The 23,725-nt window shown below is 35.5% G+C and overlaps 1 protein-coding gene across 1 annotated transcript in view; it reads right to left on the reverse strand.

Annotated features, from left to right (window-relative positions):
* Positions 1-5,597: 5,597 nt before the first annotated feature.
* LOC309838961 (A disintegrin and metallopeptidase domain 3-like) overlaps positions 5,598-23,725 on the reverse strand; it is a gene marked incomplete at both ends in the record, with an annotated part of 103,262 nt that continues 85,134 nt past the window's right edge. The window contains 2 exon segments of the mRNA XM_082680413.1: positions 5,598-5,767; positions 14,770-14,884. Coding sequence (XP_082536539.1) covers positions 5,598-5,767; positions 14,770-14,884 — 285 coding nt within the window.

Consider the following 23,725-nt stretch of genomic DNA (forward strand, 5'->3'; position numbering starts at 1 on the left):
TAAACCCAAGTTTTTTTTGTTTCTTTGGTTTGATTTTTTCCAGAAACATTTGTGATAGCCACATTAAAAGGAAATGCTATAAACTGCTATTTATATATGTCTCATTTACACGGACTCTGTTTCACATGGGTCAAAGAAAGTCATGAACAAGGAAACAGAGAGAAAAAGAGCAATACAATATGTGAAGAAGGAAATAATTGCTCTTTTCTCTATTTTTATCTACAGAGGAGGAGAACTCCCAACAGTCCTCTATGCGTTTCCAACAGGTGTCCCACACACATGTTCAGAACAAACTCCTTCTTTACTCCCCTCCGCTTCATGGCTCCAAAACCAAGCTGCTTCTCAGCTGCTGTACAACACGCCGTTAGTAAAAGCTGTCATTATCCACTGTGTCAGAAATGTTTGTCTTTGTAGTTCTCTTTTATTCTAACCCAAATACATTTATCCAGTCACCACTTCAACCAAGTCTACCCCTGTTAGGTCTCTGAAAACTGTGTTGTTCTTTCCGTCTTAACGAATCCTGCCCTCATCACACTTTTCCTGTGCATTCCATTTCACTAGTCTCCAGTTCTGACTGAATCTGACTGAATTTTCTCCTAATTTATCCCTGTGAATTTTGTAAAAAGCACACCATAACTTGCTAAATCCCTCCCTTACCACGTCAAAAATACTTCAACTACGTTCCATTCATCTATGAGGAAATGTAACCTTTTAATCGTGGCATATCAGACACCGGTCCTGGCTCAAAGTTACCTAGGCAGATTTTCTCCTTCAACATCCATACATTTTAAAATAAAATTTTAAATATATTAAGAGCACAAATTTAGACACAGAGAGGTCTGGCTTTACATGGTAGCCTAGCTATCTTCCTGCTGTATAGAAATGAACAACATTTAAGTACTTCTTCTTACACTCTACAGCCAAACTCTCAATTCATTCTGTTGGTTCACCTTCAAAATTTATTCCTAAGACCATCTTTACTATCCCTGGTCTGAGGTAACATCCCTTCTCTCCTGGATTAGTCCTGACATTTTTTTTTCCATTGTATCATTCATGTGCTTGAAAAGCTCCTGCCCAGGTATATGCATGGGCTGCTCTGCCAGCTCTATGCCTGTCTAAGACAGACTGGGTTTACAGCTGGAACGGTAAAGCTCTCTCTTTACCTGTGGGAAAGCCTGAATATCTGGTTTCACTTTTTGCTGAGATAAGGGCAGTGGGATTTATGATGGGCTTTTTAAAATTTAAAATAAGGAACCTTGAGAGCTTGTGCCTGAGGCGTCTCTCCGACCCACAGTGCTTGCCTGCACCCTCTCTTGCTGTACTGTATCCTTTGCATTTAGATAGAAGCCTTCTGTGAGCTGACGGTGATGTCAGGTGACTCCTTTCAAATATCTAAACTAGGTCATTATTTGTGCCTCCTCCAATTCCTTGCTGACACATCACTTGCTCCCTAGGGCCTACTCAGTCAGCCACATTTAAAGTTGCCACCCAGTTCCTCCTTCAGTGTCAACTGCCCAGTTAGCCTCACTTCTCTCATCTTCCCCATAAAGAATCACCTTTCAGTACCAACTTATAAAATATGTTTATCGGACGAATGTGTCCAATTCTTGAGGCAAGACCTTAATATAACCATAAAGTACTGGTGGCAGGAGATGACTGTGAAAAATAGAAAAAAGTGTAAAAGAAAGCAAGATATTGCATTTACGAATTAAGACTTGGAGAAAGCCGGGGAGATGCGTGCTCACTGTACCGCTCTAGGAGAAAATGACTGAAGTTGTGTGGAGGTGAGAAGTTCAGGTGAAGACACCCAGCATGATGAAGGAACTATGACGGAGAACATGAGAAGAAGACAGCCGAGGGCCAGAATCTTCACCTAAGATGCGGGCCTTTAGTAAAGAGATCAGAGAAGAGGAAGAGGGTGGTCTAGGCAGAAATAAGACTACTTTACATTGAGGACAGGAGTCATAAATGATTTGCTTGGTGGCCGATAAGGAAACAGAGACCCACTGACTTTTTTCTCCATCAAAGTCAGATGTGGCAGGTAAGTAAAGAGATGATCTCGGGATCTCACACTTAGATGAGTTTTTGATTGTTTTCGTTTACTTCCAGGGATAAGTCTAATATGTCAAATATCACGATTTCTTTACACATGAGTTAGAAATTTGAACGACATATACAGAAGCCTCCTTTATCCCAACTGACGGTAAAGAATTGTTCTTCTGCCTTGGAGGGTGAGTGCATTTAGCGTTTGCCTGGCATCCTCTAGGTCCTCAATAAGTGTAAATTCCATTCCCCATCACCAGTCTTGTATCAGAAAATATGTGGCAAAATTGCAGAGTTCTTAAGAGCTTCAACCTTAGTGTCTGGTTGTCAAACTCAAACTCAAAAAACTCACTAAAATTCTACACATGTGCGGAATTATTTACATTCTTTATGTCTGTTTCCTTATTTCTAAAATAAGGAGAACACAATGTTCTGTGGCAGCCTGGATGGGAGGAGAGCTTGGGGGAGAATGGATACATGTACATGTATGGCTGAGTTGCTTTGTTGTGCACCTGAAACTATCACAACATTGTTCGTCAGCTATACTCCAATACAAAATAAAAAAGTTTAAAAGAAATAAAATAAGGAGAACAATAAACGGGGAGTTAGTGAGGAATAAATACAGGTGTTGGGAGAAAACTTGTGTAAACCTCTCATTTAGAACGTTAAATCTACCAATCAAATGCATGATTGCACATAAATATTTTAAGAAAATATTAAAAATCCCTTTGAAGTCATTTCTTTTTACAAAGATATTGGTTAATAAATCTGTGGCTAATGTGAGTTAACGTTAAATGTTTCTAGATAAGTATAAAATAAAATTAACATCAAATGCTTTGTTTTAGTCTTTGTTTTAGTATATGATAGCAACAAATAGAAATCAAAATGATGAAATACGGGAATAATATCTTCCTTATACTGAGGTACTGTTAAAAATATTGTTTTAAGTATTTAATGAATTATATCATTTTGTCAATAGTTTGATTCTTTTACTTCACCTTTCATTGTAAGACTGGTTGCTGTTACTGTTCCTACTGCTGTCTTCTGATAGAGACCTGTTTAAAGAAACAGAATTATTTTTAAGGTTAGGAAACACTGTAATCTTAAAGTCAAGAAAAGTAATAAAGCTAGATTTGTCCTAATTACTCAATTAATATGTACCAATATCCACTTTGCTTTCTATATGCCACTCAGGGATAATATATTGTAGTGCTTGTTTTTTTTTCTAAGGTTAGCCTAACTTTTAAATATGTTAAGCATTTTTAAAATTTCAAACTAAAAATCCATCTATTACTTTTCTCTATTTTGTCTACATGGAAGACTGGATGAAATATTAAAATATCTATGATAATGCTTCTCCAATTTAAACAGATAATTTACATGTAAATTCTTAAACTATCATAACTTCAGTTATATGATTTCTGTCAAATACCTACATGAATACTTATTATTTCACTTCTGTTAATGAGGTCCTTAATGAGGCCTCTCTATTAGCTATGCTTAGTTACACTTTGTGGTATTTATACAGCCTCCATTTGTTCTTTGGCTCCTATACACAGCTCCTGTTGAAGAGGAATGTCATGGTGTAAAGGTTCCTACTAAATGGCTACAATTCTTTGTTCACAGATGATAAAATCAGGTTTGAACACCTAACTCAGGATTATAAATCCAGACAGAACACTGGCTGAAATGAGATACACCTGCACAGTTATTTCCTTCTGTCTCTTGAGAAAATGAACTAACAGGCACTGGTTTTGGCAGATTACTGGGATTTTTACTTGAAAATGAAACTAGAAAGAGTTGAGATAGGTACTCTGGGCCATGTGTAAGCAGAGCAGTCATCTTGGAGAGAATGGACATGGACAAGAAGGGATGATGTCAACCGTAAAGGCTTTGGGTGATGGAGACAATGGCCTGGCTCATAACCATCCAGTTCCTTACCACCCTTTTGTGTTTCAGCTCTACATCATTTCTTGCCCTTGCAGCCCTGAAACCATCTACTGCTGCTCTAAAATTTAGGCTGTCACGAGCAGACTTTGTTCTTTATGATCAGTGGTACCTTACTCTAGCATCTCTTCCCAAAGTCAGGTCGAGTTCTTGCAACTATTCAGATTTGTCCAAGATGTCTTAAGTAAGAGCACAGGAAGACATGCCAGATATCATTCAATTAAGTCAGTTTATAACAGTTGAATGATTGATGAATCATGCAGAAGACTACCCTGAATTACCTGGTCGCTGCTATCTTGTTCATAAATAAGATTAACTAACTTGGGAAGTAGAGGTGTTGACTGAAATTTTATATCATTATTTTGTCTCTGGCTACACAAATGAGAAACAAAAATGATTTCCTTTAAAATGAAGAAATGAGACCCACCTCCTTACCCTTGCTTCTGCATTCTCATTTTCCTAAATATTCACTAAGAAAATTGTGGCTTGTATTGTTGTTACAGTAAAGAAAGAAGCAGTATGAAAGTGAAGTAAGTCAGACAGAGAAAGACAAAGTGTGATCCCACTTATATGAGGAATCTACAAAAAAAACCACCCTTACAGATACAGAGAACAGATTGGTGGTTGCCAGAAAAACGGGATGAGGGGGCGGTGAGCAAAATGGATAAGAGGGTCAAAAGGTACAAACTTCCAGTTGTAAAAAAAACAAGTCATGGGGATATAATGTACAGCATGGCGACTATAGTTAAAATAAGGAATTACACTCTTGAAACTTGCTAAAAGAGTAGATCTTGAAAGTCCTCATCAGGGGAAAACCAAATTTTTGTTACCTATGCATGGTGACAAATATTAACTAGACTCATTGTGGTGACCATTTTGTAATATATACAAATATCAAAGCATTATGACATAAACATGAAACCAATATGTCATATGTTAATTATACCTCATTAAAAAAAAGACCTAATCAAGCTCTGCTCTACAAAAAAAAAACAAGAAAAACAAAACAAAAAAAAAAACGGAAAAGCTGCTCAAGTGCCTTAATTCTAATTTTAGAAACACATGAGTGATATTGATTATGTGTAAAATGGGCAGTATCCTATGTGTGTTCTCTCCCTCATTCTTTGCCATCTTATATTTTCTCAGTTTCCCCGTATTCTATACTTCCCTGTCTCTATTAATCTTCACCTTCCTCATTCTATGCTGCCCTCTCTCTATTAATCTTCACATTCCTCATATTCTATGCTTCCCTGTCTCTATTAATCTTCACCTTCTTTATTCTATGCTGTTCTGTCTCTATTAATCTTCTTGGCACAAGTGAATGTCAGTGCAAGGAAACAGGGTTGCTTGGGAAGTAGACAGACCTTCTAAAGCAGTTACAGCCAACATGGCTTGCTATTCGAAAGGTACTGAGGATTTACTGAGTTACTTCAGTTGTTCCTGGGCCTATAGAAACACGAAACTTACCCACCTGCCTGAAATCTGCAAAAAATTTGGTATGTTTCTGAACATTTACCCAATCCATCCAAGAGTCCTACTTATAATATTCTGAATAATATTTGAATTTTCTCCTAAATCATTTTAAATATTAAAGATAATGAGTTTACTCACCCTTCACTTACTGTGCCCTCTCTGTCCCAAAATATCTTCGTTTTATTCCATTTAAGAGCAATGATGGGAATTAAAATGAGGAAAGGCAGGAAAACGTAGAAACTGATCACAAGGCCGTTTTTTCGAGAAGCACCACGTCGTTTTACCAACATGTCTGTACTTTTACCTGAAAACATAAGAGTACCTTTTAACTTTTTCAGAAATGGTATTCAAAGCATATTAATAATTTGAATTATAAAACTTTGGAATTCAAATAATATAATCATAGAGTTAATAAACTTAAATTTAAATGTGTTTTCCAATATTCTGTGACTATGCCCCAAAGTGCATTATATATTTCTGTCAAATATATATATATATAATTTATTTTTAACCTTTGTATGTATATTTAATATTTATTTATGTGCTACTTTCTAATGTATTTTATTCTATCATATTCCCGTCTATGAACTGCTACTTAGAACACATTAGATTGATATTTTCATCTAATAGGTTCTTCCATTTTAAATATAGAGCAAAAAAAGAAAAGAACTATTTTAAAAATTATTTATGGAAAATTATTGATATAACTGAGGCTAATTAAAAAAACAATAGTAGACTAGGTTAATTTACATAATAGATGTATAAAGTGATATTGTTTTAATTTTGACTGTACTAATTAGAAAAATAGATATTCCTCTTGGCATTATAAAGACATTACATAAAACTAGAAAACTAAATCTATGGAAACTTGGCCCAGTTAAGCAAAAGAAATAAACCAGACAATTAAAATACAAAAAACTATATCAAGCAATCAGAATTACCACCAAAGCAACTATCGGGGATATTAAGTGTAAATGAATTTAATGCCCCCTCAAAAAGACAAAAGGATCCGTGATGTTGAAACACACACACAGTCCAATTATATGTTGATTAGAAGTAATTTACCTTAAAGTGATTTAGGAAGTTTTATGTATTATAAGAAATAAATTAGCAAATATATGCAAAAATACTGAAACTAATCAAACATGCAGCAGTCTCATGCTATGGTAGAACTCAACACTTTATAGCTCTCCTTTCCTGGCCTCACCCATCAGAAAAGGTCCATTCTCCTTTAATCCATCTTTACTAAAATTATCATGTTGCAAGTGGAGCTTCCTTCTCATGTGGTTAATTACTCCAAAGACTGATTAAAGAGATCACTATTAGATTACCTGGGAGATATCCATTACTCTAAGGAAGAAAGATGGGGAGCTTCTACTTGTGGGCATGATGAAATTTTTCCATTAAATGTGTCAAATAATAAAAATATGAAACAGGATAAGACATGAAGGAAATGGTTTCTGGAAGTCAACAGGAAACACAGAACTAAAATATCTGAAGAAAAGAAAACATGATGTTGATTTTATGGAAATACAATTCTACCTATGGATAATTTGCTGATCTCAGAACAGAGAATTGGAGTCCTAAGCAAAGTACATCATTCCTATGGAGCAGAAGACAGAGCTCACAGCAGAAGAAATGGTGGGAACCTGAAGGGTGCAGCATTGAACAGAAAGTTGCTCTGAAATTAAGGATTCCAGAACTGTTAAGGGGATCCTTGCAGGTGTCCTTGGCAGAAGGATAAGGAATATATATGAGTATATATACATACATAGTATGAGACAATCTGAAGCTAATTAGACAGCAGCTTTTACTGGGGTGAGAGTGGAAAAGAGATACCAGAGTTTGAGCAGTAGTGGTAAAAAGAGCACCAAGAAGATCCCAATTTCTCCACATCCTCACTGGTACTTGTTGCCTGTGTTTTTTATTATAATAGCTATCCTAATGAGTGTGAAGTAGTATCTCGTGGTTTTGGTTTGCATTTTCCTAAGATGTTGAACATCTTTTCATGGGCTTTTTGGCCATTGGTATATCTTCTATGGAGGTGTGTTTATTTAAATCCCTTCCCTTTATTTATTTATTTATTTATTTATTTAGGCTGCATTGGGTCTTCATTGCTGCACGCGGGCTTTCTCTAGTTGCGGCGAGTGGGGGCTACTCTTCGTTGTGGTGCGTGGGCTTCTCATTGCAGTTGCTTCTCTTGTTGTGGAGCACAGGCTCTAGGCGCGCGGGCTTCAGTAGTTGTGGCTCAGGGGCTCTAGAGCGAAGGCTCAGTAGTTGTGGCGCACGGGCTTAGTTGCTCCACGGCATGTGGGATCTTCCTGGACCAGGGCTCAAACCTATGTCCCCTGCACTGGCAGGCAGATTCTTAAGCACTGCACCACCAGTGAAGTCCCTAAATCCCTTCCCATTTTTAATTGGGTTATTTGTCTTTTTATTATGGACTTGTAAGTGTTCTATATATATTCTGGATACAAGTCCCCTATGAGATATAATATTTACAAATATATTCTCCCACTCTGTAGTTTGTCCTTCACTGTCTTGGTTGTTATCATTTGCAGCCCAAAAGTTATCAATTTTGATGAAATTCAATCAGTCTATTGTTTCTTTCCTCACTTGTGCTTTGGTGTCTTCGATAACACAGCCTATGCCAAGGTCACAAAGATTTACTAATATGTGTTCTGAGTGTTTTATAACCTTAGCACTTACATTTAGATCTATGATCCAATTTCAGTTAATTTTTGTGAACCTTGTGATGCAGTAATCTAACTTCGTTTGCATGTGGATATCTACTTGTCCCAACACCATTGTTTTAGAAGACCATCCTTTGTCCTTTGAATTGTTTTGACATCTTTGTCAAAAATCCATGACTGTTAGCATGAAGCTTTATTTCTGGACTCTCTCTTCTATTGAACTAAATATCTATCCTTATTCTTGGGAGAGTACTACACTGTCTTGATTATTTAGCTTTGTAATATGCTTTGGAATTGTGTTTTCAGTTTCAAGTTTTCTTGAAAACTATGTTTTCAAGACTGTTTTTACTATTCTGTGTTGCTTGAATTTCTGTAAGACCTTAAGATCAACTTTTCAGTTTCTGCAAAAGAGACAGCTTGGGTTTGTTAAGGATTGTGTTGAATTTGTAGATCAATTTTGAGAGTATCTGGAGTAATAACAATATTGAGTCTTCCAGTACATTAACAGGAGATGTCTTTACATTTATGTAGATCATTCTTTCAATAATGTAGTTTTAGCTTTCAGTGTATATCTTACACTTCTTTCCATAAAATTATATCTAAACTTTGTATTATTTTTGGTGATGTCATAAAATGGAATTTTTGCCTGACAATTTTGCTTTACTGTGGTAAAATACTCAACACATGAAATTTATTACTTTAAATATTTTTGAGTGTACAGTCAATGGCATTAAGTACATTCACATCTTTGTGCATCTATTATTACCATCAAACTCTAGAACGTTTTCATCCTCCCAAACTGAAACTCAATCCTTTAAACATCGATTTACCAGTCCCCCTTCCTCCAGCCCCAGGCAACTACCTTTCTACTTTGTCCCTATGAATTGACTACTGTAGGTACCTCATAAAAGCACAGTCATCCAATACTTGTCCTCTTGTGACTGGCTAATTTTAGTTAGCATAAGGTTGTCAAGTTCCATCCATATTGTACCATGTGTCAGAATTTCATTCCTTTTTAAAGCTAAATAATTTTCCATTGTATGTATATACCACCATATGGGTATACTGTTGATGGACGTTTGAGTGTTTTCACCTTTCGGCTATTGTGAATAACGCTGCTAAGAACATGGATGTCCAAATATCTGTGAGTCCATGCTTTCAGTGCTTTGGGGTATATACCTAGATGTGTAAATTCAGGATAATATGGTAATTCTATGTTTAATTTTATGAGGAACCACCATACCATTTTCCACACGGGCTGCAGCACTTCTACATTTCCACCAGCAGTGCACAGGAGTTCCAATTTCTCCACATTCTCATCAGAACTTGATATCTTCTGAAATTTTTAAATAATAGCCATCCCAATAGGTTTGGATTAGTGTCTAGTTGGAGTTTCGACCTGCAATTCCCTCACAATTAGTGACGTTGAGCAACTTCGCATGTGCTTATTGTCCATCTGTGTATATTTTTGAAGAAATGTCTATTCAGGTCTTTTGCCATTTTTAATGGGATTTTATGTTTCTTTGTAGCTGAGTTGTAGGAATATTTTACATATTCTACATATTAATTTTCATCAGATATATGATTTGTGAACATTTTCTCTTATTCTGTGGGTTAGCTTTTTCCTTTATCAATAGTGTCCTTTGATGCACAACAGTTTTTAATTATAAAATTCTAATTTATCTACTTTTTTCTTCTGTTGCCTGTGCTTTCAGTGTCATATTCAATAAATCATTTCTAAATCTAATGTTATGAATATTGCCCCTTTTGTTTTCTTCTAAGGATTTTATAGTTTTAGCTCTTGACATTTAAATCCTTGATTCATTTGGAGTTAATTTTTTTTAAGGTGTAAGTAAGGGTCCAACTTCATTCTTTTGCATATTGATATCCAGTTATCCCAAAATTATTTGTTGAAAAGACCATCCTTTCTCCCCTTGAGTGGTCATGGCATCCTAACTGAAAATCATTAGACTGCATATGTGAGAGTTTATTTCTGGACTCCCTATTTTTTCCATTGGCAAATTTCAGTTTTCTAATTTTGTTGCCCAAGTAATATATCAACTTTCAGGAAGGTACAAAAGAGCCCCTCCAGGGCTCTTGTTTTTAAACTTTATAATGGTGGTGTTGATATTGATCATCCAAATGAAATCTCATACTACAAGTCATCAGAGTGGACGATGCTATCATAATTTTCCTCCAACTGAAGAATCAATGAATGAACAGAATATTTCTAGTAACAGAAAGGAAATATGATATTCTCATCCAGTTAATCATACTTCAGCATGTAATATTTTGTCACAAATACCTAGAATATTCTGTATTGTAAAGAAGATCTAGGATAGTATCTTTTCACCTTTTATTACATTTGGGCATGAACATTTACTTGATATGATTCACAAGTGGACAAATATACATGCAAAGTTGATTGAAAGGAGTTAGATGATGTAGCAGTGATAAACAGTGATTAATCATTTTAATTGGTGTTTATAAATATAAAATTAAAATATGTTCTATTATAGTACAACATTATTTACAGTAGCTCTAAAGAAAGTGAAATAACAAATATGAAATAATAAAATGTACAGTATCTGGTGAAAATTACAAAATTACGATGAAGGAAATTAAAGAAGACATATAAGTGGAAAGAAATACTGTGTTCATACACTGGAAGATTCAATAGTAAATAATAAAAATGTGAAACTTCCTAAATTGATCCATACGTTTAACACAATTTGCATCAAAATCACGGCAAAATTTTTTTGTAAACATAGACAAGCTTAATGTATATGGAAAAGAGAAACCTTAAAATAGCCAAAACCATTTTGAAAAAGAAGAATGAAATGGGAAGACTCACTGTTCCTGCTGTTCAAGATTACCCTATAACTACAATAGTCAAAACAGTGTAGTATTGGTGGAGGGAATGACACACAGATCAGTGGAACAGAATAGAGATCTGAGAAATACATCAACACAAAAATGTCCAATTAATTTTTTTTTTTTCGGTACGCGGGCGTGCAGGCTCAGCGGCCATGGTTCACGGGCCCAGCCACTCCGCAGCATGTGGGATCTTCCCAGACCGGGGCACGAACCTGTGTCCCCTGCATCGGCAGGCGGACTCTCAACCACTGTGCCAGCAGGGAAGCCCTGTCCAATTAATTTTTAACAAAGATGCAAAATCAACACAGTGGACAACAGACAGCTTTTTCAAAGAATTGTGCTAGAACAATTTGACACCCATAAATCGGAAAATTAATCTCCTCCCTTCATAAAAAGTAATCAAAATGGATCATGGACTTAAATATAAAACATAAAACTATACCTTTTACAGGTATCATAGCAAAAAATTTCAAGACTTAAGACTGACAAAGAATTCACATACTTGACACCAAAAGCATAGATCCAAAAAGGAAAAAAAGAAGAGCTTATCAAAATAAGAATTGGAAAAAAAAACCTTTTGGTCTGAGAAAAAAACACTTGGAGAGAATATGTTCAAATCACAAATCCCACAAAATAGATGTTTGTGTGAAAACTCAACATTTAATAAACAATACAATTAACAAATGGGAAAAAGATATGAACAGACTTTTCACTGAAGTGGATATGCAGGTGCCAAATAAACACATTAAAGATATTCAATTATCATTATCCATTAGGGAAGTACAAATTAAAAGCACAATGAGATATTAAAACACACCAATAGAATGGCAAAAAAAAAAATTGGTATCTTCAAATGTTGGCAAGGCTGCAAAAAACCCATTCATTTATCACTGGCGGGGATGTCAAACAGTATATAGCCACTCTGCAAAAAGCTTGGCAGTTGCTTTAAAAATTATAAATGGCTTACCATAGACACAGCAGTTTCACTCTCGGCCATGCTTCCCAGAGAATTAAACATTTATCTTCATGCAGAATCTTCCACACAAATATTCATTGCAGATCTATTCATAATAACTAAAACTTGCCATCCACACAATGTCCTTCAATGGGTGAATAATTAAACAAAATATGCTACAGACATACAAAGGAATACTAGTCATCAATACAAAGGAATGAAGTGAGAGGAAAAGACACCCTCAAAAAGATACAAACTACATGGTTCCATTTATATGACATTCATGAAATAACATAATTAGAAAGATGAAGAGCAGTTTAGTGGTTGCCAAAAGTTCGGAAAGGGGAAAGAGGGAATGAGTGTAGCTATATAAAGGAGTAACAATATCAGGGGCCATGTAGTGATGATGCAGTTCTATATCTTGATTGTGATGGTGGGTACCCAAACTTGAACATGTGGTGAAACTGCATAGAACTAAATATATGCACATGTGAATGCATACACACACGTATACACAGATAAGTGTATGTATACTGGTGAAATGTGAATAAGGTCTGTGTATTTCATCAATGTCCATTTCCTGGTTTTGCTATTCTACTGTAGTACTGAAACATGTTAACACTGACTGAAGCTGAGTAAAGTATTCGTAAGACTGCCCTCTAAATTTTTTTGCAACCCTTTATGAGTGTATAATTATTTCAACATAATAAACTAACTAAAAATAACAGTGGGATATCATTACACATCTAAAGCTGGCCAAAAAAAAAAATCAAACAAAACCAACAAAAACGACAATACCAAATGCTTGTGAAGTGTGGATCATCTGTGCAGAGTAACTGGGACTCTCACAGATGAATGGAGGGAAGGAAAATGGTAAACCCACTTTGGAAAATAGTTTGGCTGTTTCTTAAAAAATTAAAAATACACTCATTAAAAAAAATACACTGAGTAAACGATCCAGCTATCTCACTTACAGGTATTATAGTGAGAACTTATATATAGACAAAAGTGCCTAGGTATTTACTCATCAAAAAGTGAGAACTTAAATACAGACGAAAGCCTATGTGCACGTTTACAGCAGCGTCATTCAAAATTGCCAAAATCTAGAAATGACCCAAATACCCTACAATGTGTGAATGGATAAACAAACTATATAGTTCATCTTTTCAATAGGAAGCTACTTAACAGTAATAAAGAATGAACTATTAAAACATATGCCAATGAGAATGAATCTCAAATGCATGTATGCTGTTCAGAACATTCTGGAAAAGGCAAATCTATAGTGACAGAGACCAGGTCACTGGTTGCAAGGAACTGGCAGTGGGAGATGAATACAAAGGGCAGCAGCCAGAGGGAGGATCTGAGGCGATGGACCTGTTGTGCATCATGACTGTGGTGGTTGGAACGGAATACATACATTTTTCAATACTCACAGAACTATATACCACAGAGTGAAGGCTACTGTGTGAACATTTTTTAAAAAGCAAAATATTCTTAATAAAAAAAAAATATTAAAAAAGAGACAATGACTAATAATTTTTTCAAAATTTCCAGAAATACACGAACCTATATATTCAAGAATCTCGCCAAACCAAGCAAGATAAATTCAAAGAAATACACATCTTGGTAAACCACTACGGAAAATCAAAGATATAAAGTAAGTCCGCAACTCAGACAAGGAATGAAGGAAGCATTATATTATTGGGATGAATAATAAGAATGACAGCTGCATTCTCATCACAAAACGGAAGCCAGGATACAATGGGATTACATCTTTAAATTGCTGAAAGAAGCAATTCTACTTCTAGTGAAAATACCGTTCACAAATTAAGACATTATGAAAACATTTCACAGACAAAAGCTGAGACAATTGATCACTACAAGGTACACACAAAAAGAAATACAAAAGAGAGTTTTACAGGTTGAAAGGAAATGAACCCACACAGAAATTTGAGTGTGCTGGAGGAACTGAAAAGCCCTAGAAAATGGTAAATAGGTTGGGATAAATGTAAATATTTACATTAAAATTCTTTAACATTTCATTGGCTATTTTAAGGCAAATACAATGCTCTATTGTCAGGTTTACAACATATACATAAATAAAATAAATAAAAACAGAGGCACAAAACAGAAGCACAAATGATGGAAAGACCTTAATGGAATTACAGTGTTCTGAGAGTTTCACATTGTGAAGTTTAGAAAAATCAAACATGCTACAGTTGTTCACGAATGTTCACCAAATAAATTAAAAAAAGTTTTGTGCCATCTACTATCCATATACTTTGGATGTGGAAGACTTTATTATCTTTACCTTTCAGTAGTAGAGTTAAAACTTGAAAGAGGCAACTCTGCTATGAACTAGCACATCACAACAGTTAACATCCTTGGAATATACAGACTACATAATAAAACTATCACCTATTCTATCATTTAACTATACCTATCTAGAAAACTCTGTTGTACAAATAGAAAAGTTCTGGAAACCATTGTTAAAATTAAGAGAAGATCTGTTAAAGTGTTCATGTCTAGATTTGAATTTAAACCGTATACAAAATTTTGATTGACAATATGATCTAGAGCTGCACTGCCTAATTTAGTAGCTACTAATCACAAGTGACTATTTAAATTTATATTAAATAAAGTGAAATAAGATGGAAACTTTAGTTCCTTGGTTGCACTACCCACATGCTAGGTGCTCAACAGCCACACAGACCGTGGAGGTGTATACTATTCCTCTAAGTGCAGACGGCTATGTTGGAGTACCGTGATCTGGATACTAACCTGACGTAAGCCAAAACCCGTCATTGATACTTCCTCCTGGTGATGAAGGCATTGGTTCACATTGTGGAGGGGCATATCCAGCATCACAGTGACAGTTATGGAGAGTAGTGCAAACCTAAAGCCAAAACCAAATTTTAAAAGTGCGTTTGATGTATAAGATAGAAATTAAACACATTATTTGCTATTTTTAGTCAATGTAAATTATTAAAGTACTATAATTTAGTATATTATAGGTAGTTTTTTATATTAATGTGGAAAGCAATTCTTAAATTAAAAATTAATATAATATGTTCATGCAATATCTTTTCAAATGTCCCATAGATTGTCTCTTATTTATCTCTTGTACTTTTAAATAAAAGTATATGATATTCTGATACAACTGAAATGTCTTATTCTAGAAAGGCATAGGAATTATGAAGCTAGAAATTATAAAATAGTGGAAGTTTAAATATACTATGAATTGTGCTAGTTCAAAAAAATTAGCCATGATAAGAGCCAATTTTTACCAAAAAAAAAAAAAAAAAGGGGGAAAAACAAAAGGGAGAAGTATTCTTAATCAGACATAGATAGCAAAATTTATTTGGCCAGAAATAGGAAGGCTAGAAAATATCTATAAATGTGATCTGGTGGGTGAACTGAAAGAAGGGCCAGAAACATTATAGAGAATCTAGAAATAGGTTCGTGAAAAACTTAACAAGAAATTAATTAAAATTAAATAAGAGAGGAAAGAAACAGAAAAGAAACTGTAAATAATAGGACATGTAAGTGATCTGGGAGAGAAAAAATTTTTAAAAGACACACAGGTCACATTTCTCCTGGATTACTATATAAAATAGGAAGCATCAGTATGGCAGGAGACACTAGCCACACAGTTAAAGCCAAAGACATGCTTGGAAAAACTTACAAAGTTTACAAAATTTCTATAACCTGGTAGATAATTTCACAATGGATGGACAAATAGAAATACAAATGGAAAATGTGACCATATATACTTAAGGATTGTATAATTAATTACTGAAGAAATGCAAGTTAACAATGGATTTAGCATGTTTGAAGAGATTCAAAAGACAGAGAAACTAGTCTGACCAGAATATAAGGAAATATGCTTTTTTTTTTTTTTTTGCGGTACGCGGGCCTCTCACTGTTGTGGCCTCTCCCGTTGCGGAGCACAGGCTCCGGACGCGCAGGCTCAGCGGCCATGGCTCACGGGCCCAGCCTCTCCGCGGCATGTGGGATCCTCCCGGACCGGGGCACGAACCCGTGTCCCCTGCATCGGCAGGCGGACTCTCAACCACTGCGCCACCAGGGAAGCCCGGAAATATGCATTTTTATACGTGACAGGTGAGACCGAAAACTGGTATAATATTTCTTGAAGACAATATAATATTAACGAAAATTTAAACGGTACATATATTTGGCTCATCAGATTTCACTGCTAACAATTTAAGAAGTCAGATAAATGTGCAAAGGTGAAGGTACAACAGTGTCCACTGTACCATTAGTTACAATAGTTAAGTAAAAATTTAACATTATCTGAAAGTCCATCAGTGGATAACTTTTCAAATATAGTAAGGAAGAGACCTGCAGGGAAACACATTGAAGATGTTCAAGGATGAAGCAGATCATAATGAACAAGAAAGTCTGCTCCCATAAAAATATGAGATTATAAGTAATATGTATAATATATATTGTGTGAGTTTAAATATTTATCAGTACACATACACTCAATTATAAGCAATATTTTTATGTATGTATAAATGTATATGTGTAATCCTTAATGAGCTCATTTCCAAAATTTCATAATCTTAATCTAACATTATGATAATAGATTGTTTCATATTGAATTTTAGTACAACGTTCAAAGCAAATTATTTGCTCATGAAGCCTATATGCTCTGACTGAACACATAAATCACATACATACGTATGAATAATGCAGTCTGCTTTTCTTATTCGATTTCAATTTTCCAAATACATTTCTACATCCCAAATAATTTTAAGCATTATTATACTGAAAAATGTTATTGACGTGAATCAAAATAACTATACTTAGAAACAGAATAACCATTATACATACCCCATGTCCATTGCACTTTATTTTGGAGATACAAGTTGCGTCTGAGCTGATGGTGACGTCTGTGCAAGATCCTCTGTTACAAAACTAAAATGTGAAAACAACCACCAACGACAAAAAGTTTTAAATTTAAAGTCAAGAATTGAACAATTGTACTTGGTATGAAAATTAGATGCACAAGATATATATACCTCAGTTGAATCTGGAATTCAGATCTGCTCATTCTAATAAAAGAACTTGGAGTCAAATGGTGTGTTGTTACCTTGTCAAATATCGTATTTTGAGAATCAGAAACCATTTTTTCCCTTGAGGGAGCAGAACTGTGCATTTACCGATATTAATTGGCATAAGTACAAAAACAGCCAACTTGTATTGACTGTTGGTAATGAGCTAGGATCTGTCTTTGCACTTTCTATGTATTTTTATAATATATACTCATATTGACCCTGTGAAGGAGATATTTGCATCCTCATTTTATATTTGATGAGAATTAAATGTATACTTTTAAGGTCACACCACCACTGACTGACAGAGCCAATATTCAGTACAAGAACTACTTTACTCACAGAGCCCAATACCAGTGTTCCTGTCATTTTTACATTTTTTTCCCAACTTTAATGACCATATCTCTTATCTTTTGCATTAGGAAAGGTGACCTTGAGAAATTTATTTAATCTTCTTTACCTCAGTTTATCCATCTTAGAATTTGGAATAATAATTATAACTATTGCAAGGTTATGAAGGTGAAATAGCTTGTTACGGATAAAGGAACAAAAGCGGTGTTTGGCACACAGTAAATGCTCACTAAATATAGGATATTATCTTATTTATTTATTTATTTAACCTGATTTCTATGTAGACTCTATGTTAATATTTGTCTATCCAAATTTCAATTTAATTTGACTATCTTCGGGAGAATCTACTATCTGATAGATTTTCTTAAGTATCTGGTAGAATACCCCTTATCTGATGAATAGTCTAAAAATATCATTATTTTCTATCACCATTGCTAATTAAGGAAAGAACAAATATCAGCTTGTTCACTAACTGAAAGTGCTCTGATAAAGCCAGCAAGGATAACAAAATGTTGGACAAACCAGAATTACCTGTCCACAAAACTATTTTCATTCTAGTGTTCTTAACATTGTCATTGAGGTAATACCAGTCATACTTCCCTGGCTTGTTTTTAGGAGAAAAATAAGCCAGGAAAAGTTAAGAACCATGCTTCTGATATAATTTCTTTCAACTAAACAGATCGATTTCTAGCTGGCTCTTTTGTAATGACAGGAAAAGCAAAAGATACTATGAAAATACTTAGCCTTGGTCAGTGGTTGGGACAGTGTTTTGAATATTAACTAACACATAAGATTTCCCTCTTTAAAAAAGTAATAGTGTTCTAGAAGAAATCACATCACAGTTCAAAAAAAATCCTTGATATAACTAAAAAATTATTTCCTGAGGAGAAAATCTTGGGTTATGTGAGCATGTTTTCATACAGTTCTGTGCATAAGAATGGGTAAGGAAAAGACAGTTAATTTCATTTATTCAGTCATTGATTAGCTTAACTGTTTTTTGGACAATTACATGCCCCAGACATTTTCTTCAAGTTTGAAATGATTATGTTAAGAAGATATGCTTAATATCCCTCACCTACTTATATGAGCTACAATCAGTTTGATAAACTCCTGTTCTGTCTTCTAAATAAACAATTCAAAGACGTCTTCTATCACAACCAATATTGAGCAAACTTGCATTGCTGGAATAATGCCTATCTTCATGTAATATATTATTCACTTAATATATTACAGTATTAAATTTAGGAGTATAACATTTATAATTTTTATTATAATTGACAAGGAAGACATACTCTTCTTTATTTTGATAGATAAGAAATAAAATCTCTTTTTCTCTCTTTTCTTATCTATCAATTGATAGACTGATTTTTACAAAGGACCCACATTTGATGAGAATGTGGTAAAGAAGCCTTTACTATCTAACCTCTCTGAAAACAACTGAACACTGTAGAATAACAAATGAACATAAAGTATATCCTTGATGACTTTTTAAAATAACCAGAGAATGATTCCAATTCAAATTCACAGACAATAGCCTCAAATTCACAGACTTGGCACTCACAATAGCCCCCCTTTTCCCAATAAATGAGAGTAAAGGAAAATCAGAAAGAGACAATTAGAAGAGGAGAGAGTAAAGGACTTCCTGGGATTTTGAAATAAAATGAAGGTCACTGTTGGGTGACATGAAGTGAGAAAGCAACCACAGGGAACACAGTGGCGAAGGGGAGAGCCTAGCTGATCAGCCTTACACTGCTTTAGAGGAGCTGCAGCCTCAGAGTCCTAAGGAAAAACAGGAAGAAGAGCTGAAAGGGCAAGATGGGAAAGGGTGGCTAAAATGTGGAACTATCAATGGAAGTCTGCGCCCAAAACCACAGAGCTAGTTAGCTCTCAGTATCCGCTACTCACCTCCCCACTTCTCTCAGTTACAGAACACAGTCAACACAACACTTTATCCCAAGGGAGACAATTTAGAAGAGTATTTTGTTTCATAAAGCAATTGAATTAATGGTGACTACAGAATTCGGGCTTGTCCAGTGGTCTGTCCTCCAGAATTGGCACTATCCGATTAAACGACTGGAAGTACCACGGCCTAAAAGCCAGCTTCCAAAACAGAGACTGTCATATTATTAGAGCGGGGTGGGGGGTGGGGGGACAGAGGCCAAATGGCAGGACACCATACATCTTGTAAACAGCGGGAGCCCACAGTCAGACAAAAGAAAAGCAGAAACCTCCAGACAGACAGGAAACCACACATTTTGGGGGTGAGAAATGTCCTGGAAGCAGACAAAGAAAGGTGGGAAAAAGCAGGAATCTCTGGCATCTCAATGCAACCTGTTGTCATTAGGCCCTCATTACAGTAAAATTACCTTGCAGATAAGAAGTTCCCATCATGCACTGACTCCATGACACTTCCAATCAAGGCTAAATAAGGACAAAAATCCTTCCTACCCTCGGGAAGGTGGAGCTGGGATAAAAATCAGGGAATTTTGACCCTAAACCCCTCCTTCCCCAGTGAGAATTCCACCCCTTCATTTCTACGCCCCACATAACTGACTTGCCATAAAACTCAGGGCAGCTACTCACCTGAGCCTGCCCGCTCTCCCCTTGAGCGCATACTATTGCTTACATAAATCCTTGCTTTGCTTTCTTGACTTCCCTATCTTGTCTCTGAATTCTTCCTGTGATGAGACAAGAACCTACTCCCTGGTAACAATGTGACAAACTTCAATTGCATAGAGAGAGCTGCCAATTAGAATTTTTATTAAAAGTGGTGTGAGATAGGGCTTCCCTGGTGGCGCAGTGGTTAAGAGTCCGCCTGCCAATGCAGGGGACCCGGGTTCGTGCCCCGGTCCGGGAAGATCCCACATGCCGCGGAGCGGCTGGGCCCGTGAGCCATGGCCGCTGAGCCTGCGCGTCCGGAGCCTGTGCTCCGCAACGGGAGAGGCCACAGCAGTGAGAGGCCCGCGTACCGCAAAAAAAAAAAAAAAAAAAAATGCTGTGGGATCAAAAAGTCACTGCCAGTTTAAAGCTCCTCCAGACCAAGCAGGAAAAGTCAAAGTCTTTGTTTTTCCTTCCCTTCCCTTTCTTTCCCGTCCTCCGTCTTTCTCTTTCCTTTTCCTTCCATGGGGACATTGCCCAGTTGGGCATGGGCTAATGACTGGACTTTCCCAGGCAGAGAATCTTGCAGGAGAAATGGATAAACTGTAATGCTTTTAGTGGTCAAACAGGGCTGGTGTGAGAAAGCAGAGGTCTTTTAAATAAATGACTCATTTTTCAACAGGACATTTGCTGAATTTAAATGTTATGTGGGATGATAGAAGGCTAGTTACCTAGCGTAGCAATTTTCTATTAGTATTTGTATGTGTAGTGCCCATATGGTTTTATTCCAAATGTTAGTGTAATTGTGTTTATGCAGTATATAAGATGCTGCTTCACTCTCACTAATTCTAAGATTAGTTTTCTTTGTCGTTAGTTTTCAGGAATTTTATTATGCTGTATCTTACTGGATTTCACTGAGTTCATTCTATATCATGCACTTGCAGCTTCTTGCATCTGTGGTTTATGCCTTCTGAAAACCTTCCAGGCATTATTTCCTCAAATACTTTTCCATCCTTAAGTTCTTTCTCTTATTCTTCTAGGATATTAGAATGGCTATTATCATAAAGACAAGGAATAATAAGTGTTGGCTTAGAACTGGAGTAAAGAGAACACTTGTTCCTGTTTGTGGGAATGTAAATTGGTGTAGCCACTATGAAAAACAGTATAGAGGTTTGTCAAAAAGTTAAAAATGGAACTACCACCTGACCCAGCAATTCCACTTGTAGGTATTTATCTGAAGAAAATGGAAACACTAACTCAAAAATATATCTGCATCTTAATGTTCATTTAAGCATTACTTATAATAGCCAAGATGCAGAAGCAACTAAAGTGTCCACCAGTGGATGAATAAAGAAAATATAGTATATATACAAAAATATAGTATATATACACAATGGAATATTTTTCTGCCATAAAAAAATGAAATCTTGCTAGCTGTGACAGCCTGTATGGACCTTGAGGGCGTTATGCTAAATGAAGTAAGTCAGACAGAGAAATATAAATACTGTATAATCTGACTTTTATGTGGAATCCTAAGAAGAATAAAAACAATACAACCCAAGCTCACAGATACAGAGTACAGATTGGTGGTTGCCAGGGGTGGGATTTGGGAGGTTAGGCACAAACTTCAAGTTATAAAAATAAATAAGTCATGGGGATGTATGGTACAGTATGGTAATTACAGTTACTAATACTGTTCTCTGTATTTGAAACTTGGTAAGACAGTAAATCTTAAATTTCTCATCATAAGAAAAAAATTATAGCTACATATGGTGACATATTAATTAGACTTGTGGTGACCATTTTGAAATATATACAAGTATGAATCATTATGATGTACATGTGAAGCTAGTATAATGTTATATTTCAATAATATAGAAAAATATAGTAACAAATAGTAATAAATTTCAAAAATAGACAAAAAGATGTGATAATATATTTGAATTCTTACACATTTCTAAATCACTTTCCAGAAAGTATGTGCAAATTTATACTTGGTTTAGGATGATAATAAGTTGTGCTTCTCACCATCAATTATTATTTTCAATTCCTAACTGACTGGACGAACACGACTGTTGGATATTCATTTTTATTTCACCAACTTAGAAGCTCCCTGATCTCAGTGTTCCAAGTTTCTCCAGAGTTCAATCTCCAGCCACGCGACTCTCCTTAGTGGAAGTTGTGAGTAGAACTAAAATTTCCGTCCCTCTAATCAGTTGGTCTTTCTGGTAACCAGCACGATCCTGAAGCCATCTAGATGCCCCACCCTGTTACTCCATTAGCATAAATTCGGTTTGATCAGAAGGGGCTCATTATGAATAACAACAAAAAAATTCTTATCAATCAGGAAATTCCAAGGGGTTTAGGATCTTTGTGCCAGAAACCAGGGGCAAAGAAAATTATTTTTTTGGTGTTATGCCACATATAGAAGCCATTAGAGTGCTTTTTTTCTAATTAATGAATGATTAAATTAGTTAATAAATTTATTTATTTACTTTGCTATAGTTTAGTAAACATTTTGGCACTTTGTTTTTGTTTACAGTGATATTATTTTCCAAGTGTACCTTTTTTTTTAACTTGTTTTTTGATTTATTTACATGAATATATGTTGCATTACTATTAAAATCTTAAAAGACAAACATTTTGAAAATCTGAAACAAATTAAATACAATGAAAGAAGCTTATGGAGCTAAATCCATTTGTTTACAAATGACTGGTTATTGTTTAGCAATTTAGATTTTTGAACCATTTCCATTGTGAAATACGGTACTCACACGGAAAAATTGCAAGCTAAAAGTGGAAAGCTCAATGGTTTTAACAAAAATTCATTTACTCAACCCTCACTGAAAAAACAAAAGGACCTCTGCTATTACCCAAGATGGCATCCTCCCAGTTCCTCCTTAATCAGTCTTTTCCCTCCTTCTAAAAATAATTACTATCTAAATTATATGGTACTCCATTTCTTTCTTTCCTTTACATATTTAGATCTAAAACATGTATACATAGGCAGTTTTTAACTTCTTTATTGGCGTATAATTGCTTTACAATGGTGTGTTAGTTTCTGCTATATAACAAAGTGAATCAGCTATACATATACATATATCCCCATATATCCTCCCTCTTGCGTCTCCCTCCCAAGCTCCCTATCCCATGTCTCTAGGTGGTCACAAAGCACCTAGATGATCTCCCTGTGCTATGCAGCTGCTTCCTACTACCTATCTATTTCACATTTGGTAGTGTATATATGTCCACGCCACTCGCTCACTTCGTCCCAGCTTACCCTCCCCGTGTCCTCAAGTCCATTCTCTACATCTGCGTCTTTATTCCTGTCCTGCCCCTAGGGTCCTCGGAACCTTTTTTTTTTTTTTTTTTTTTAGATTCCATATATATGTGTTAGCATACAGCATTCTTTTTTCTCTTTCTGACTTACTTCACTCTGTATGACAAACTCAAGGTCCATCCACCTCACTACAAATAACTCAATTTTGTTTCTTTTTATGGCTGAGTACTATTCCATTGTGTACGTGTGCCACATCTTCTTTATCCATTCATCTTTTGATGGATGCTTAGGTTGCTTCCATGTCCTGGCTATTGTAAATAGAGCTGCAGTGAACACTGTGGTACATGACTCTTTTGGAATTATGGTTTTCTCAAGGTATATGCCCAGTAGTGGGATTGCTGGGTGGTATGGTAGTTCTATTTTTAGTTTT

The sequence above is a fragment of the Grampus griseus genome (assembly GCF_964374135.1).
Source record: "Grampus griseus genome assembly, chromosome: 21".
Lineage (NCBI taxonomy): Eukaryota > Metazoa > Chordata > Mammalia > Artiodactyla > Delphinidae > Grampus > Grampus griseus.